The sequence below is a fragment of the Glycine soja genome, chromosome 3 (genome assembly GCF_004193775.1).
Source record: "Glycine soja cultivar W05 chromosome 3, ASM419377v2, whole genome shotgun sequence".
Classification (NCBI taxonomy): Eukaryota; Viridiplantae; Streptophyta; class Magnoliopsida; order Fabales; family Fabaceae; genus Glycine; species Glycine soja.
This window is the reverse complement of record NC_041004.1, coordinates 44,167,421-44,184,863: the sequence shown is the minus strand read 5'-3', so window position 1 is coordinate 44,184,863 and position 17,443 is coordinate 44,167,421. Positions and strand designations below refer to the sequence as shown.

Genomic DNA, 17,443 nt, shown 5'->3' with positions numbered 1-17,443 from the left:
AATATAATATATATACCAAAAGATGAGAAATATCAAATTATTTGAAGAGCAATTTTAAAAAGGTTAAATGTCACTTGTGTTTCATTATGTTTTAGTATTGTTTTATTTTACTATATTAAATTTTAAAAAAATTATTTTAATTTTTTGTATTTTTGAAAGTTTCATTCGGATATATTAAGTTTTAAAATTTTCATTTCGATTCTTTATGTTTTTTTAAATTTTATTTTGATCCTTTATGAGTTCACAAGTTTCATCTAGGTCATTTTTTCTTATTACTGTTAACAAGCTTTAGTATTCTGTTAATTTTCTTAGGGGACAAAAATTGTTCCGCTAATTTTTAAATAATGGTGGCTAAAAAGTAAAAACTGAAACAAAACTTCTCATAATTGTCAGGACACGATATTTTTAATCTATGTTGGTGCTGAGTCGCAGTGTGACTATAAGGTGGCGCCATGGTGTTTTTGGTGGATGGAGATTGCAGTTCATAGTTGTTTGTTGATAATGGTTGTAGTGCCAGAGAGGTTGCAAATTTGAGTGGAGGGTGGTTGTAGTGTTTATTTTGTGGTGGATATGGGGTTTGCATGAGAAGACAAGGGAGGTTATAGAAGTAGGTAGTTGAATGTATTTTAAAAAGATAGTAATGATTTTTAGTTGTTACTATTTTAAACTAATTATTTTAAAAGTTAATGTTCATGGCACACTAACCAAAATCATAAGAAAAGACTAAAGTTAAACTTTCAAAAACATAAAGGATCAAAATGAAATATTACAACCTAATGTATTGAAGTAAAACTTTCCACAACAAAAATGAGCAAAAAGAAAATTTTCAAAGTATAAAGGACCAAAACGAAACTTTAAAACTTAATTTATCAAAATGAAAAAGCACTAAAACATAATGGACCAAAAATGACATTTAATATTTTAAGAGAGTTATCATCCACCAAAGTTGGTTGACATAAGTGGCAGGATTTGTGCTCTTTAAGCAAGTATCTCACCTTTCATTGTTCAATTAAAAAGAAAATGAAAAGTTAGACTCAAAAGTAACTCTTTTAAAGAGTAAAAGTAACTTAATCTCTTATTTAAAAGTTTATTGACTATAAAAATACTTATAAAAAATAATAAATGTATGACTTTGATATATATATATATATATATATATATATAAATATATAAATTCAATGCTTAAATATATATTTCTATATATAAATTATTATTTTATTGATAGTGTAATTTTCTTGTCTTGCTTTTCTTTTGAGGCAAATCAAAGGAAATGTTAGAAATGAAATAAATTTATTTTTTTATTTTGATAATTATTTAATTTTGAGAAAATTTATTTCAGATAAAAATTTGATGATGAAGATAATAAATTAATATACTAAAACTTAGTGAGATTTATTTACTTAAAATTCCTAATAAAGTATCGAGAAAAAATATTAGGGATAAGCAAGTTTGAAAAGGACACATTTTAAGTCTTAAAAGTATTTAAAAAATACTAGCAAGACTCTTCCTAATACATTTGCTAATACTTTTATTCTTAGTAAAAATATTTTGAACATCACAAAATTATCTAAACATCACTCCTTATTTAATAATCTCTACTCATAATTTTATATTTTTAAAGAATTTTTAACTAATAAAAATGTGTTTCTAATTTTCTCACCGTATGAAATTCTTAGACCCAATGTACATAAAAGGTAATCTTAAGAGTTAAGAAATGTTTGGGATAAGAGTGGTGATCCCCACATAACACATAATACATAAAAACGAGGGATTAGTAACGCCCGCATTAAACAACACATAAATTACCTGGAAAGTTAGTTCAATAAAGAGCGTTATTCTTATATATTTGATAAGTTCAATTCATACGTTTCATCTTTCTTCCGTCACTCAACACATCTCATTCTCCTTGGATCGAATTGTGTGTGCAACCATGGTGAACAAAACCACCAACTCTGCATCCAAACATCAAGTTTGTTTCTCTTTTCTCGCTCTTGCTCACTTGCTTTCTTCATCTCTTTCCATGTAGATGTTTTGTTTTGTTCTCTATTTTTTCTCTCATTCCGTTTCTTTGAAATGTATCCAATAGTTTTTTATTTATTTTATTTTAGAATAAATATGCATAGCCTAATTGTATGATGATATTGATAGAAACAACATGGAGAGGCGACAAAAGATGCTGCTAGAAGAACCTTGAAGACCAAGATTAAACAGTTGACAAATCAAGTCCATGCGAGGCGAGAGAAATCAATTAAAGTAAGACCATGTTTATTTTTGTAAAAAAAAAAACTAATCTCTAAAATTTGTTTGCTGGCATAATTGAAATTGTTTTTCTCTTGAGAATTTATATTCTAAAAGTTTGTTTCCTAGATATTTGAATAGAGCACTTGAATGCAGTCTCCTTACAAATTAGAAAGTTAATAATTTTTTTTAGTTGTGTGAATTTGTTTTAGAAAGGAGTTCTAAAACAAGAAAGCAAAAAAGATAATAAATACATCCTAAGTTCACAATTGGGTCACTTGATTCTTGGAAAGCCTCATTGTTCCTCTTATCATCTGCAATGTAAAATTGATTTTGTGGATTTATTGTGCTAGTTATTCTTGATTTTTCCATGGGGAGCTAAAAATACCAAAAGTTAAAAAAAATGTTACAAATCAATAATTAGGATTCCATAATGAACTCTTAATGTATTCTTGCTTGCAAATTTTTCTTTTACTCTATTAGTGTTTTGGTGGCTAATTTTATCATGGCTTATTTGAATTTGTTTCCTTCAATTGCAAAATGCAAGGTTGAGAATGGTTTGTAGTTTGCACTTAATATTAGTTCTGTTTCCACAGGAGAAAGTTCAAAGGCATTCGGAAAATCTTAAGCCTTTGTTTTCAAAGGTCAACTCGATAATTTCAAGGAGGGGGACTTTGCAAAATAAGGAAAAGGTCAATATGCTTTCCTCAAGAATTAACAAGCCAATTTGCAAGCATAGTGGTTTCCCTAAAGGTTTGGTAGGGAAAGATTGCATCAACAAATTGGATATTGCACTTGCAAATGAAATTAGGATTCCATACCTTGAAAAATTACCACCATATACAACTTGGGTGTATCTAACCAGGTGTGTTTAACGTTCAATTTCAAAATACTTTTTTCATCCAAATGTCTTGCATGTGTAATGCAATTATCACCAAAGTGAAAAATACACACTTCTTGTATTTTCTTTTCAAATAGAAACTTCCTATGTAAAATATCATTGATAAATCCATATAGAGATTATGTTTATGTATTTTCTGAATTTTCAAATCTTTTGTGTCAAACAGAAATATAAGAATGGCTAAAGATCAATCTGTCATAGGAAAAAGACAGATTTACTACGACAAAATTGGTGGTGAAATAATGATATGCAGTGATAGTGAGGAAGAGATGGTAAATCTTAAAAATGACAAACATGACTTTACTGAGGCTGAAGACCTAATTTTGCGGTAAATTGAAATTGATATGTTGTACATTATGTTTATAGAAGTTTTATTTGTTTGTGAAGAAAAATGATGTTACAACTAGAGTTAGAGATCTTGATAGCAATTTTGATGTTAGTCATATATAAACCCTTAACTCACATATTTGTTTGTTGAGATAGAAGTCTTGTTGGACTTCCAATGGTTTTCCTTGCTTAAGCTATAAAACCTTTGTCATCATCACACAAGATGTTTAAATTTAATACCTATTTTAAACTCATTAGGCCTCAATTTTCTTCTTTATTAAAATGTTTAAAGCTTTCCAATTCTAAAATTACTATCCTAACTCTTGAATATATTAGGATGACACTTGAGGAATATGAGTCTACTGAAGAGGTATTGATTATCGTTAAAGAGTTTGTTAAAACTACTGATTCACAAATTCAGGTAATCTAGGATAACTTATGAACATGAATATATTCTTGATGGTTATTAATCCTAATTAATTATGATAAAAATAAGTAGCACCAAGGATATTTTGAGCAAGTGTTTTCTTCATCAAAATATGTAGGAAAGGTATGAAAAACTCAAGGAAAAGCATATGGGGAGTCTAGACAATCATTCTGAAGATTGTCATTGTAAAGGATGCAAGTGTCACCTTGAAATATGTTTGGAGAAAAGCTTGAGTGCTACTTTAGAATCTTTTGATAACCTTTTTTGTCGTCAGTGTCTGGTACATGCTAAAAACTATCCTTTTAACATTTTTATCATTGCCACAAGCCCAAAATGTATATTATGATATTAAGTATTTTGGGTCTATTTGTGCTTTTATAATTTTCTCAAGCAGATCTTTGATTGTCCTATGCATGCCACTTCTCAACCTGTAATGTATCATGTAAGGAATAGTTCTGTATATTCTTTTCAACTTAATATGTTTTCATAACTTTGCCAATAAGTCAATTTGATGATTTACTTCATAGAGTGAAAAGCAGCAAGTGTGGTCAGAACATGAAGGTGATAGGCAACCATGTAGTGACCAATGCTACCTCTTGGTATTCTTCTTTTTCTTTATTTGATATTTTAAGTGATTTTTATATTTTTCATGTTGGTGTCAAGGAAGAATATAGAGTTTTTACTTGTTTTCAATTTCAAAAAAATATCTTTTTCCATGCAGGTATTTTATTTGAAACATTTTTATTGTCTACGAGTTTCATATGCAATAAAAAAATTAACAATTCCTAGTATCATGGGTGTTTTTAGGATAAAAGAATCAATCCAATAGAAGGATGCCATGAATCTCTAAAAAGTCTTGTTGAACATACTTCAAAGAAATTAATAGTTTCTGGTAGCTTCGGCCACGGTGAGCGGGACAAGGGAGTTGTGGAAGGACAAAAAGATATCCAACTGTCCAATTCAACGAAAGTGCAAGCCAATGAGATGACAAATAACTCAGATTGGAAACATCTAGAGAAAGATTTATATTTGAAGGGAGTAAAATTGTTTGGAAAAAATAGGTATAAGTTTCTTACACTAAAAAACTCTTGGACCACATTATGTATTTATTTTGTTACTATTTTTCTTTGAAAATTTTGTGTTATGCTCAGAAATGGTGGCATTAAATATAGCTTCAACTTACATGACCTTAGGGAACTTGTCCATAATTCCTCTAAATCTTTCTTCTATTTTTTTAGCTTTAATTGCAGTTAATCTTTGCTAGAACTAGAGAGTAGTTATGAAAATGGAATGACACAGTAAATTTGAAGGAGCTTGTAAACTCAATGTTTTTCTTTTATTGTGCAAGAATTAAGCTATACTAATGTATTTTTTTCTTTAAGAAGTAGTAAATATTTTTTTATTAAGGTTTGAATGCATTCTTGAGCTATTTACTCCCTTTTGTTGTTATAATAGAGGAACTTTTAAAATGTTGTTTGAAAACCATTTTTAGTTAATTTTCTAAGTTGTGACATTTTTCAAGTTTTTGCTTATATAATTCTACTCATGCTTTGCAGTTGCCTTATAGCCCACAACTTGCTTCCTGGGTTTAAGACTTGCTTAGAAGTAGCTAGGTACATGCTTGCTAGTGGAGAATCAATGCCTCATGAATCCATACCAAGTTCAATCACTAACAGAAATGATAAGATTAATGAAGATTGCATAGTGAGAATTTCTAGCATCCATTTCCTTATCTTCTTTGTGTTTTATTTTATTGTATTGATGGATTTTTTAGATGGGGTGGGAGGAGTGGTTTGATGATGATGGAAAATTAAGTATTGTACACATAACATAAGTTATGGTGAAATTTTGTTGAAGAAACAAGTTTAAGTATGGAACATTAATACATTATGAAATGTCTTGCTCCATTAGCATATTTAATATCAACTTCAACTTTTGATAATATTTAAATCATCATTATCATTGATTCAGGGCTTTTTAGATTTTATACTGTATGTATAACCTAGGTACTCTTAGATCTTGGTGGCTAAGATTGTTGTATTGTACTTGTTTTAATGAGTTTTTTTAAAATCAATTAAAGGAAAAACATAATTCTAAATGTTAAACTTCTAGCACTTGAATATAATTTTAAAATATAAAATGATATGTCATTTAAATAAAGCATCAAACTAATTTTGGATATGGGTTATTTTGACAGGACCAAGAAATTCCATCAAGATCATCGCCACGAAAAAAGTTAAAAACTAGGAAGTTTAGTTTTTCTCAAAAATCTATTGCCCTCTCACCTAGATGGAAAAGAGTTGGTTATGGAAAAGACAATTGCAATAAGCAATATACTCCTTGTGGGTGTCAGGGAATATGCACACAAGAATGTTCTTGTCTTCGTAAGGGAACTTACTGTGAAAAATATTGTGGGTATGTGAATTTTCATTTAATAATGTGCCTCTAAAGCTTTTCCAGTGATGAAGTAGACACAAAAGTTGCAGGATATTTCATATTTCTCAAGTCCATGTATTGGGCTATTCAAATCACTCTGCTAATAATCTTTTTCTGGTATTCAACTTAAAGATTCAAGTGATAAATTAGTTTTTTCTTATTTTACCTTTAGGTGTTCAAAGCTATGTGATAGTCGGTTCAAAGGATGCTATTGTGTTAAGGGTCAATGTAGAAGCGAACTATGCCTATGCTTTGCATCAAACCGTGAATGTGACCCAGATGTTTGTCAAAATTGTTGGGTTAGGTAATGCCATCATTTTTTATATGCCTTTGTTGAACTTGATTTTATGTTTCTTTCTTTATATATATATATTTCTTATATTTTACTTCACATCACTAAGAAAGTCATAACTAAGGCAAAGTTTATGGTCCTAATAATTGAGTTGCATATGTTAATGCAAGGACACGATGCAATATTTGTATATCTTGCCTACTTTTTAGAAGAAAATATACAATTCTTCAAAAAATATTGGTTTGTTGTCGATTTATGTAAGTTGTATCTTGGTTTTAGAGAATGTTGACTTGTTTAAATAATATCAACTAAAAGCATTATAGGTGTATTAACCATGACAGCTTTAAGTGAATGGAACTAGGTTGCATCTTTCACAATTTTAAATGTGATATTTTTTATACAGTTGCAATGATGGTTCATCAGGGGAGCCACCTCGACATGAAGATGGTCAATGTGAAAATATGAATCTTCTTCTAGGAAAAAAAGAGAGGGTTAGTAACTACTTATTTGATTCTTTTTTCATTTTTTATTTATTTTGAAAAATGTTTTATAACAATTTCACATTATTTAACAATCAATTTCTTATCCAAAATCTATGAAGTTTTTAAATTTGTTTCCAAAATAGATGTTTTAAAAACCAAAAAAATATAAAACATTTGGAGATGTTTTCACCATCTTATTCAATCTCTCACCCAATTCCACATGTTCTTGCATCACCCTCCACCCATTGTTTCATCATAAGCACCCTAATTCTTTTGCTCTTTAAATTATTTTGTATTTCATTCATTGATATAAAATCATGAATACATGAGTATCTCACATTATTTTGTTTATACATGTTAGATTCTTTTGTCAAAGTCAAATGTTGCAGGATGGGGAGCTTTCGCAAAGGTTGAGATGTTTGTACTTATTTTAAAATTATGCGATGGTGTGTTTTTTTTCCTCACTATTTGATGATGGATTTCAGAACCCAATTATAAAAAATATTTGTTTGGGAGAGTATACGGGTGAACTAATTACCCACAAAGAAGCAGAGAAACGTGGAAAACTATATGATCATATAAACAATTCATATCTTTTTAACATCAATGATCAGGCAAGTGTATCTATCAACTTCATATTCTCTTAACTTGTACATGTTCTTGCACTTTTCTCAAGCACTTGAGAGCATTCTGACAATTTACACGTTCAAATTATATAAGATGTAAAACCTAGTAGCTATTAGTTAATGTCTCCAGCATATAGATAATATTTTCCCTTGATTTATATATGTTTCCTTATTTTGTTAGAAATTAATGAATTAGAATAAAGATATGAATTGTCTTATTGGTTGTATAGTTGACTTTGAAACATATAATTATCATTTGAAATATATGACTTGAGGAGCCTTGAGTTGACGTCTTTGGTCTCCCATTCATTATAGTTTAGCTTAATCTTAACTAGTGTTTTCAAAATCAAGCAAGTTATTGACTAGTCTGAGAACTAGGACACTGAATGAACCACATGAATCAATATTTATTAAACATTTTGAATTTTATAGTTCAATTTTTATATATAAATTAAAATTTTCATTAATATAACCAAATGTATGGGTTGGTTTGATGGCTCCAATGTTTTTAACATTGCAAAGGACTAGAATTCAAGTCCCTAAAAGCTTAAAAATTTAATTTTCTTAACATTGGTGAGAACTGGATTGATCCGATTTACATCAAGTTGCTAATAAACTGACTGAATCATAAGCCAAATGACATGGAATGTCCATATGATATTGAGAAATTGAGGAAATGCATTGTTGATGATAGAGTTTACATATTCCTCGTTGGACAAATTTGCAAAACTACTAATTTTTTTATTATTATTTTTGTTAACTTTCTTGAATTTACTTCCTGTCATCTTTTTCTTGGAAAGTATAATATATCGTGATATGAAAACAACGATTTTAAGGTTTTTCATGCCTATCTGCCCTCAACTTACTATATGACTTTTCATAGTGGGTTATTGATGCGCGTCGCTTTGGGAATAAGTTAAAATTTACAAACCACTCATTAGAACCCAACTGTTATGCAAAGGTCAGTCAAGATACTCCAATTTTTTAGAGATATGAAACTTAACCTTTGGTTTCCACACATTGAACTCCATTATGAGATTATCATAACAATTGTTTTATTGTATTGGTTGTGTAGGTGATGTTGGTTGGAGGAGATCATCGGGTTGGCATATTTGCCAAGGAAAACATTAAAGCCGGCGATGAACTTTTCTATCATTATTACTATCATGAAAAATGCACACCACCATGGGCTCTTCCACCAAAAGAAAAGGCTTCTAAGGCACATGAATTAAATGTTTCTCAAGGCATGGCAAAGAAACATCTGTCTGATTAATGAAATCTAGCAAAGGAACCAAGGTCTAGTATCTTTTCTCTAGAAATGGATATTTGACATTCTATCGGAAATAGTTAGGAGAAATTGTCATTAGGCTACTAATATCAAATGTCGTTGTCTTAGGCATATATAACTTTATATTTACTTAATGCTAATTTTAGAAATTTTTATTAATATCATTAATCAAAATATAAAAAGGAATGCGTAATTTCAATTTCCTAATGTGAACCATTAAAGAATAGGTTATATGATATGAAGAGTAATGCTTAAGCTCAACACAACAACCCTCGTTCAATTCTACAGGCTTCGCTAATTCCAAGGTTGAAAGTTTGACTAACTCCAAGCCAATATGTCAACAGTAAGGTCTTCGTTACTCTACTAATACCCCATGCATCAATGACGAGAGATCTAAGGCTTGATATAGCCCATCCAATCAAGCATGCCAACTAAGTTCTCAATCAAGATTTTGTATCAAAGACCCAAGGTGGAAAAAATGGTGTTGATATGATTGATATGCTAGTTATACGTGTTTATGCTCACACCAGATTAATTTCAATTTCTCACCTCTTAAAAGGAAATTGAAATTCCAGATTTTTATTTGTTTAAAATTTTGTTTTAAAATTTTAAATTCTTTATAAAAAACATCCAAACAATAAATTCTAAATTTTAAAAATTCAAATTCTATATCCAAACGCACTTTAAAAGTTTTCAATTTTGATCTTAAAGGGTATTCTAATGTAAAAAGTAGTTTTTATCAATAGTCCAACAAGAATTTGAAGTGAATAAAAATGACCCTTCGAATAATATGTGCTGGATGATACATTTTCAACTGATAAAGGTAATCGAAACGGAGGCTAAAGGTCAAGTCTTGTTGTTTCAGTCTTGCGTACATTGGCGTCATTGGACATCGAATGAAATAAGGAGTTATTCCTTCATCGAACGAAACACATGATTTCAAATTCCTTATTTCATTTGATTACTAATGAAGGAATATGCCAACTCGTTTATCTCCTCCAACAAGCATGACCTATGCAATCGATATAATAATCCAATCATTATCACAATTCCATAAAGGATTTCAACGTGTAGAGATCAAGGGGTAAGTTTCAAATCTCCCCAAAAGTGGAGCATTTAGAATCCAGAGATTTCTAAGTTATAAGGAAAACTAAGTTTTGAAATTGTTGGTAGGAAATCTTGAAAGATTTTCAAAATGTTATGACAAAATAGTTGAAATGCTGACTTTGCTTAGTATATACAGATTACAGAAAAAATGAAGGGAACAAGAGAGATTGAACAGGTCGCTCTCATCTACTCTGTAAATGAAAATATAACAATTCATTCCATGTATCTGGAACCCCCGGAAGGCACCAATGGCTACAATCTTGAATCCTAGACGACCGTGTTTTTCTCCCATAAATTGACGGGTGACCATCGATCCTATATGCTGACAAACTAGTTATATTCAACAATGTCACAGGAGTTCTCATTTGCTTTATTACCTCCTCTGCGATTATATTCTTCTCTGGATAAGTAGTGCTTAAGGTTTTATTAAGAGGAAGGGTGGCTTCTGTACAATGCCCTCCGGAATTCCAATCGCCACCCCTGATGCAAAGGATCAAGTTCACTAATCAGCTACTCTGATCATCTTAGATTTGGGAAAATACAAGAACTATTGTAGAATGAGTGGATATCAGAAGCAAACCTGAAATGTGATGGTGCTGAACTTCGAAAGAAAACGTGGGTTTTTCTATGATTAATGTGTTTGTCCACCCATGAAGCCCAAGTCTTCAAAGCTTTTCTGAAAGCTGTAGAAACATTTAGCTGGGGATGAACTAGACCTCTTTCTTGGTAGTAATAAATCCTGTTATACAATCAAAGGTTTGTCGAATACAGTACTGAAAAGAAAACTAGAAATATGAGTGACAGATTTAATGATTAAGCTATGATGGGTCATTTTTTAAATTAGGATGTTACAGCAAAAGCCAAAATTTTCAGCCCATTGAATAGCGCACACCCTCCCTGCAGCCAATTTTTTTAAGCATTTATGCAGTCAACAAATTAGAACCACTAGATAAATATCAGATGCCTCAGAATTCATTTCAGCAAATCGGACTTAATGCATGTATTAGAATCTGAGCTATTTGATCTTCATGCATGGGTTTTGATTTGGTGACTGTGTAAATGCATAAATTTGCGCAAAAAATTCATTACTGGAATTGGATTCTCTGCACTCTCAGTCAAACAGAGAATGTAACAAGAATCTCTATCATTAATTATTTTTTCATACATTAAAAGTGTATTTATAAGGGCAAAAAATTTTGACTATTGGATTATGAATGCGGAGAATTCTGGTCCATCCATTACCTGAATGGAACACCACCATTCTTTTTCAATGAGACATTTTAGGCTATGTTAAAGTTCAAGACTTTCGATTTTAGTGATTAGGAATCGTGTGGGGTTCGATCCTTTCTTTAACATAATTACACACACTGGAATGCCCTGCTTTAGAGATGAAAAGACTGAAAGTATAAAATGCAAGCATGTAACGATGCACACATCATCAAAAGGTATCAAGGCCTACTAAAAAGTCAAAAATATAAAGAGAAGTGCTAACCCGGCTTGTGTTTTGGAATGTGACCACCAATGTGCAGTGTTGAAAACCACAATATCAGCTCCCCTCCATCTCGATGAACCGTGATCAATGGCATCAATTCGCAATGTCGATCTTCGTTTCTGCCCTATTCTTGCCTTGCTTTCATGAACTAAGAAATGACTAACATAGTATTCAACAGTACATTGATAATCCTGAAAGATTCAAAATGCAAATATGAAAAATCTAATACCCCAGGACCAGCCATATATACACTTACAAAATCCAAGTAAGGTTCTGCAGAATTACCAGAAACCTGAAACTATAATTTCCCTTCTCTTTCGTGATTTTCCTTCCACGGGACTCATACACTCTCGTTGGATCTTTAATAGCACCCAATAACATGCACAACATTGATTCCCATTGGTTTCTATTAATCGAATCACCCACAAAAACAAGTCTTTTCCCCCTTATCAACTCCAGCATTTTTGTTGCATTGAACCTTTGCCAAAAAAAATACACAGAACCCAAAAAAAATCATTTTCTTCCTAAATACTGCATCAGTAGAAAAATAAAGCCGGAAAAAAAAAGTTCAAAAAGATTGAAATTGAGAGTACCTTGGAAGGTCACACCCTTTGGGCTGCCATCTCCACTTAGTGTAGCTTCTATTCAATCTTCCATTTCCCTCACAATCAAAACCTTCATCGATGAAAGGACAAGAAACTTTGGAATAAAGGGGATAGCTTTCATCAAAAACCCAATACCCTTTTGTTAAATCACACCCTTCAACTCTCTTCTTCTGCTCAATCTTCTTCAAAATAGGAACTTGAGTTTTCCCAACTAAATCACCTGCTACTACCTTCTTCTCTTCCTTGCTGGGTACCCTCTCAGGTGAAGTTCCATACTCTTCCATTGACGTGAAATTAACATTTGAGGCACCGACATGGTGTCGTACAGGTTCAGATTTGGATCCAGAGAGGCTTTTCTGGGTCCTAGCAAGACGGTTATCGATCAAAGTTGGAACTTTCACGACATTTACAGTTAAGTTTTTGGTCAAGGAATGAACAGTTAAAGGTGGAAGAGCCACACTGTCACTTTCACCGTCACCGACAGAAGAAGAAGAAGTAGAAGTGTTGAAGTAAAGATGAATCTGTTGGTGAATTGAAGGTGTGTAATTGGTGAGCCAGGTGGTGAAGGTAGAGAGGAAGAGGATGGAGGAAAAAATAGTGAAAGAGAAGACCAAAAGCCTAGTGGGTTTGAAGGAGAAACTTCTCTGTCTCTCCATTGATGAGAAATGTGCTTCAAAACAAGTCAATGGTGGGCAGTTAGAAGAAGATGGGTAGTATCATAGTTCATGCATCATTTGATTAATGGAATTTGCAAGAGAATAATTAATTAATGTAGAAATAAAGAAGTTAAAGCCAAAAGCAATGTGAGACGACGCGGAATAGAGTGGATTGAAAATAATTCTCATATTTCCTGGTAAGTACTGTCCATCAGTTGACGGTGCTCAACTGGTGAATGGTGATGATGGGGCAAAAAATATTCCTTAGTTTATGTCATAACTAAAAAGAAAAAATAATAATAATAAATAAATAAATATATATATATATATATATATATATATATATATATATATATATATATTTGTAGGGACTGAGTAGCTACGTACCTACGTCCTTATCTAGTGTATAATTTGTCTAGACTCTAGAAGTGATTTTCCATTCTTGAGATATATCATATAAGTATTTTAACTTTTAAGTATAATTTAGTTTAAAACAAAATAATAAATTTTAAAAGTATATATACATTTTATTTTTAAAAAAATAGTTACAAAAAATTGTGAAATTAAATTTATTCTTTTAGTAAATTTAAAGGCATGTATTATTAAAAAAGACTAAAAATGAAAAATACTCGTGATATAAACTAGGAGTTTTTTTTTAGAGGAATATAAACAAAGAGTTTAATAAACAATGTAATGTTCTTTTAAGCATTCATAGTTTTTAAGGATTTAACTTAAGAATTTAATAGACATGGATTATGAATATAAATTTTTTAACATTATTAATCAAATAAAATTCATATTTAATATGATTTTTATGGTATGTTTGAATGGAGAATATTGAGAGAGAAAACTAATTTTTAGGTGCATTTATAATATCATATATGAAAATAATTTATTTAGATATATCAAACTAAAACATGATTAAAAAATTACAAAAAAGGTAAAATGAAAAAAAGTATTAAGAACACTTTTTTATAACATTAAAAACACATATTTGAACACAGTATCATTTATTCAATTATTTTTTTATCTATTAAAATTTATAAGAAACAATAAAATTATATAAAGGAGAAGTTTATTAAATAAATGTAGCCCTCAAAATTGTGGTTTTGAGTCAATATTAATCTATAAAAAATATTAAATATTCTCAATAAAAAGTTCATTTAATACTTAAAAGGAAGGAATTTTAAATAATACTTAAAATAAAACTTACATTTAATAGGAATTAAATTACTTTGTTTAAAGAATTGAAATACAAAAAATTTAAATTACTCTATCCAAAAGCAGGAGCTTCAGCTAATCATTATTAATCAACCCGCACATGCTGATGATAGTGTCTAATTGAATTGTAGTTTCAGGGAATATGTTATTTATTCTTTAACTAACCCACATCCATCATTTTCTCAAATTATTTTACTTTATTCTTTAACTAAACCCTCATGACTCATCCACCACCTTTTTATTTTATTTTTTAAGATGGGAATAAAGTCCAAGCGATTAACCTCTTTAGTCACCCAGAGTAGACTCGTAATTCACATGCAGCCAATATCATTACTCTTCGGCGATGCACTCGGAACAAAAACATGTTCAGGCCGTACTATCAAAATAATTATTTTTCTATGTTTTAGAGTTTATTTTTCATGATTGCAGTTTAAATATTAAATATTTCTAAAGAATCATCTAGCGTGTGAATAACTGATATAAGAATTTTCTAATTTAAGTTTAAATATATATTTAGATTAAATACTCTAGGCATCATGGTCTATGTTGAGAAATATATTTTTTTGACAGAATATATCGAGAAATCTTAATGTGCAGCTGTTGTCTGGTTAGATTAGCTTGCATCGTCGACATTCGACAAGGTATCCCCATGGAAAGGATTATATTTTGCTGAATACAACTTAATGGGATTTTACGTCACCTGCACAACATAATCCGAAATTCTAGTATTTAGAAAGGGTTATAAATTCACATACAGAAGCAATTCAATGTACTTTTTCGTTTATTAGTTTTATTAAGTCATTGGTAGTTTTAAAAATATTAAAGTAAAAAATAATTATTCTTAACATTTCTAATGAGTATGATACCTTGAAATAAATATCTCCTAAATATAGGCTGGCGTCTAAAATTAGACATGTGAAGGAAGCTAGTATTGGTTTTGGTGCAATCTTTAGAAATGATAAAGGTGAATTATTAGCTGCAACATCGAATAAGCTGGAAATATGTGTGGACCTATTCATAATCATATTGCCATGGGATCTTGAAGCTGACACTGATGATTTGTTGCTTGCTCTTAACGCCCAATACCATTGAATATCGACCAATTGTTGCGAAGAAGAGATCCTCAGCCTCAACCTCTGGTGAATCCTCTAATTTCGCTAAATGATAGTAGTATTATATCTTCGATTCTTGTTGTAGTGGCAGATTTTCAATCAATTTCTTAATTTCCTCACTCGCTGTTTGGATTGTTCGTTCCGTTTATTTCTTTGATTTACAATATATATGTTTTGTGAAAACTGATGATGATAAATTGGCAACCATATTAGAATTTTAGGTTCTTTTCATGTGATGCAAATAAATCAAATAGAGTGAGGCAGGCAGAAGTCATAAAATAAAACTAGGATATAACTTGCTTTTAAGGATGCATAGCTATAACTTCCATTTCGTTACTTAGTTTGTATGATTCAATACTGCTTTCAGTTTGTGTGATTTATCCCAGCTAAAGGATATATAATTTTCTTTCCACCCAGCTTGCTCTTGATTAATGGCCTAATCTTACGTGAATTCCTTTGATGAATCAAAGACAATTAGGCAAAGCATTTTTGTTATAATTAGCAAAAGCAAGACATAGGTCCTAGTTTCTCCAATTTGATTTGGATCTCGAAACGAAATCTAAATGTTATTTTCACTGAGCAATTTTACTTTTATATGATTCACTTCTTCACCCCAACCCCCTAATGCCTCATTATTGGGGTGATCAATGGGGAATGATAAACTTCTTCCTTTTATGATTTCAGAGGAAAACTGCCAAACAATAATTCAAGTATCTTTCCTTTTCCCCGCCTGTCCTGCCCTTCCCTTTACTCACCAATCACCATGTGTATGTACACTTGCCCTCAGCCTGCCTGATCGTTAGGAAAGTTTGAACTGCATCTGCATTCTAGTTTTATATTTGAACTATTTAAAATGTCAGGGTTTTGTAATTTGTAGAAATTGACAAGCTTTTAAAGACAGTGAAGCAAATGGCTGGTCCTAGGATTGCTCATGCTACTTTGAAAGGACCAAGTGTTGTGAAGGAGATATGTATCGGAATGGTGCTTGGTTTAGCTGCCGGCAGTGTCTGGAAGATGCATCACTGGAACGAACAGAGAAAAACCCGGGCATTTTATGATTTGCTGGAAAAGGATGAGATTAGTGTTGTTGCGGATGAAGAATAAAAGTGGCCACGTTTTGTGCCAAAGGCCCAGATCTCTCCATTTTTATACATTTTTCTCTCTGTATATTCTATTGGCTCTTAATTTGTAGTTGAGCTGACTTACTCTAAGATTCCAAGGCAATAAGTTTTTTGCACCAAATCTTGGACATTGTTACCCGGTAGAAATTCTATAAAGCCTGTTTTGTTGCTTTTTATTGCAAAGTTATTTTTATCCAGGTGCCCGAGTGGAGATATTTTTTAATATTATTTGCTCTTTACTAATTATTAACTAGTTTTTAAGACTAAATAAAGTGTTTCATCTAAGACGGATCTTTCTTTAAAACTTTACAACTTCCAAGTGCAAAATTCAGTATTTAGGGGCATAAAATATAGAAAACAGCACTGTGGAAATTATGGAATATGAAGCTGTTTGTAAGACAAAGTAATTCACTTAAATTCACCCCTTCAAATTAGTGGTGGTGTTTTTTGGAATCATACTGTTATTGCCTACTAGAGATGACTCATTACAAACAAAGTGAATTACACAGGGTGCGTCACGATGTAATTCTAGTCATCCTCAATATTCCTCAGTGTGGCATTTAAACACTGATTAATTCATGCTCTTATAGAAACTCAGTCACATATAAATTCCAAAGTTCAGCGGCAAAATATTGGATTGTTTAACAATTTACAAAATTTATGGGCTTGGTTTATTAAAGAATTATTTTTCGATTTTCGTTATTTTCTGTATAAATTCTTTAAAACAAAAGACTAAGACAAATACAGAACGTTTTCTTAAGCAAATTTGACCATAAATATTTAAAAATTAAATATAATTAGTCTTTATAAATGTCTCAAAAATAGTATTATAATTCACAAGAAAAAATCGTTTTCTTGTTTTTTAAAATAAAAAACACGCATTACACATTTTTTATAAATGAAACCAAAAAGAAACATTATTCAACGACCAACGGAATCCAAAACAATACTCTTAATCGAGCTGTAGTAGGTGCGTCATAAAGTTATATTTTCAAGAATCACTTGTCAATTATCCGGGAAAATGTTAAACGTCTCGGACTTGCCCCGCAAAAACATGTCGGGTTTTTATGTAAACAAAAATCATACCAAGCTTCTAGATTTGCCGTTAGAGT

General features: G+C 30.9%; 3 protein-coding genes across 9 annotated transcripts; 2 read left to right on the top strand and 1 right to left on the bottom strand.

Moving 5' to 3' along the window:
• Positions 1 to 1,890: 1,890 nt before the first annotated feature.
• On the top strand, positions 1,891 to 9,558 carry LOC114407428 (histone-lysine N-methyltransferase EZA1-like). Of its 2 annotated transcripts, XM_028370515.1 has the most exons (17): positions 1,891 to 1,969; positions 2,149 to 2,253; positions 2,835 to 3,103; positions 3,306 to 3,467; positions 3,803 to 3,887; positions 4,012 to 4,173; positions 4,288 to 4,335; positions 4,421 to 4,492; positions 4,701 to 4,954; positions 5,450 to 5,597; positions 6,091 to 6,308; positions 6,502 to 6,633; positions 7,025 to 7,112; positions 7,465 to 7,512; positions 7,589 to 8,690; positions 8,805 to 9,025; positions 9,306 to 9,558. In XM_028370515.1, exons 1-15 carry the CDS (start codon positions 1,931 to 1,933, stop codon positions 7,748 to 7,750), a joined length of 1,992 nt encoding a protein of 663 aa, XP_028226316.1. In that variant the 5' UTR covers positions 1,891 to 1,930; the 3' UTR covers positions 7,751 to 8,690; positions 8,805 to 9,025; positions 9,306 to 9,558. The 2 variants fall into 2 exon arrangements, with proteins under 2 accessions (XP_028226316.1, XP_028226317.1); XM_028370516.1 differs by lacking the exon at positions 9,306 to 9,558 and having other exon boundaries at positions 8,805 to 9,128.
• Positions 9,559 to 10,155: 597 nt separating this feature from the next.
• On the bottom strand, positions 10,156 to 13,117 carry LOC114407427 (protein trichome birefringence-like 6). The gene is made up of 5 exons (XM_028370514.1): positions 12,210 to 13,117; positions 11,902 to 12,094; positions 11,617 to 11,807; positions 10,705 to 10,863; positions 10,156 to 10,604 (listed from the first exon to the last, which is right to left on the bottom strand). Exons 1-5 carry the CDS (start codon positions 12,875 to 12,877, stop codon positions 10,307 to 10,309), a joined length of 1,509 nt encoding a protein of 502 aa, XP_028226315.1. The 5' UTR covers positions 12,878 to 13,117; the 3' UTR covers positions 10,156 to 10,306.
• Positions 13,118 to 14,963: 1,846 nt separating this feature from the next.
• Positions 14,964 to 16,526, top strand: LOC114407425 (cytochrome c oxidase subunit 5C-like). 6 transcript variants are annotated; one of them, XM_028370510.1, is made up of 3 exons: positions 15,124 to 15,237; positions 15,895 to 15,977; positions 16,112 to 16,526. In XM_028370510.1, the coding sequence occupies exons 2-3, from the start codon at positions 15,974 to 15,976 to the stop codon at positions 16,312 to 16,314; spliced, it is 207 nt and encodes a 68-aa protein (XP_028226311.1). In that variant the 5' UTR covers positions 15,124 to 15,237; positions 15,895 to 15,973; the 3' UTR covers positions 16,315 to 16,526. The 6 variants fall into 6 exon arrangements, with proteins under 6 accessions (XP_028226310.1, XP_028226309.1, XP_028226311.1 ...); XM_028370511.1 differs by having other exon boundaries at positions 16,088 to 16,526; XM_028370512.1 differs by having other exon boundaries at positions 16,071 to 16,526.
• Positions 16,527 to 17,443: the final 917 nt, after the last annotated feature.

Coding starts and splice junctions, on each gene's coding strand:
- LOC114407427 (XM_028370514.1), bottom strand. CDS start 12,877: ATGGAGAGACAGAGAAGTTTCTCCTTCAAACCCACTAGGCTTTTGGTC. Junction 11,808..11,901: donor ATTATAGTTTCAGGTTTCTG/GTAATTCTGCAG, acceptor TGAATCTTTCAG/GATTATCAATGTACTGTTGA. Junction 10,605..10,704: donor TCAGCACCATCACATTTCAG/GTTTGCTTCTGA, acceptor CCTTTGCATCAG/GGGTGGCGATTGGAATTCCG.
- LOC114407425 (XM_028370508.1), top strand. CDS start 15,153: ATGATTTGTTGCTTGCTCTTAACGCCCAATACCATTGAATATCGACCA. Junction 15,238..16,087: donor ATCCTCAGCCTCAACCTCTG/GTGAATCCTCTA, acceptor TGTAATTTGTAG/AAATTGACAAGCTTTTAAAG.
- LOC114407428 (XM_028370515.1), top strand. CDS start 1,931: ATGGTGAACAAAACCACCAACTCTGCATCCAAACATCAA. Junction 6,309..6,501: donor TACTGTGAAAAATATTGTGG/GTATGTGAATTT, acceptor TTTTACCTTTAG/GTGTTCAAAGCTATGTGATA. Junction 7,113..7,464: donor TTCTAGGAAAAAAAGAGAGG/GTTAGTAACTAC, acceptor TATACATGTTAG/ATTCTTTTGTCAAAGTCAAA.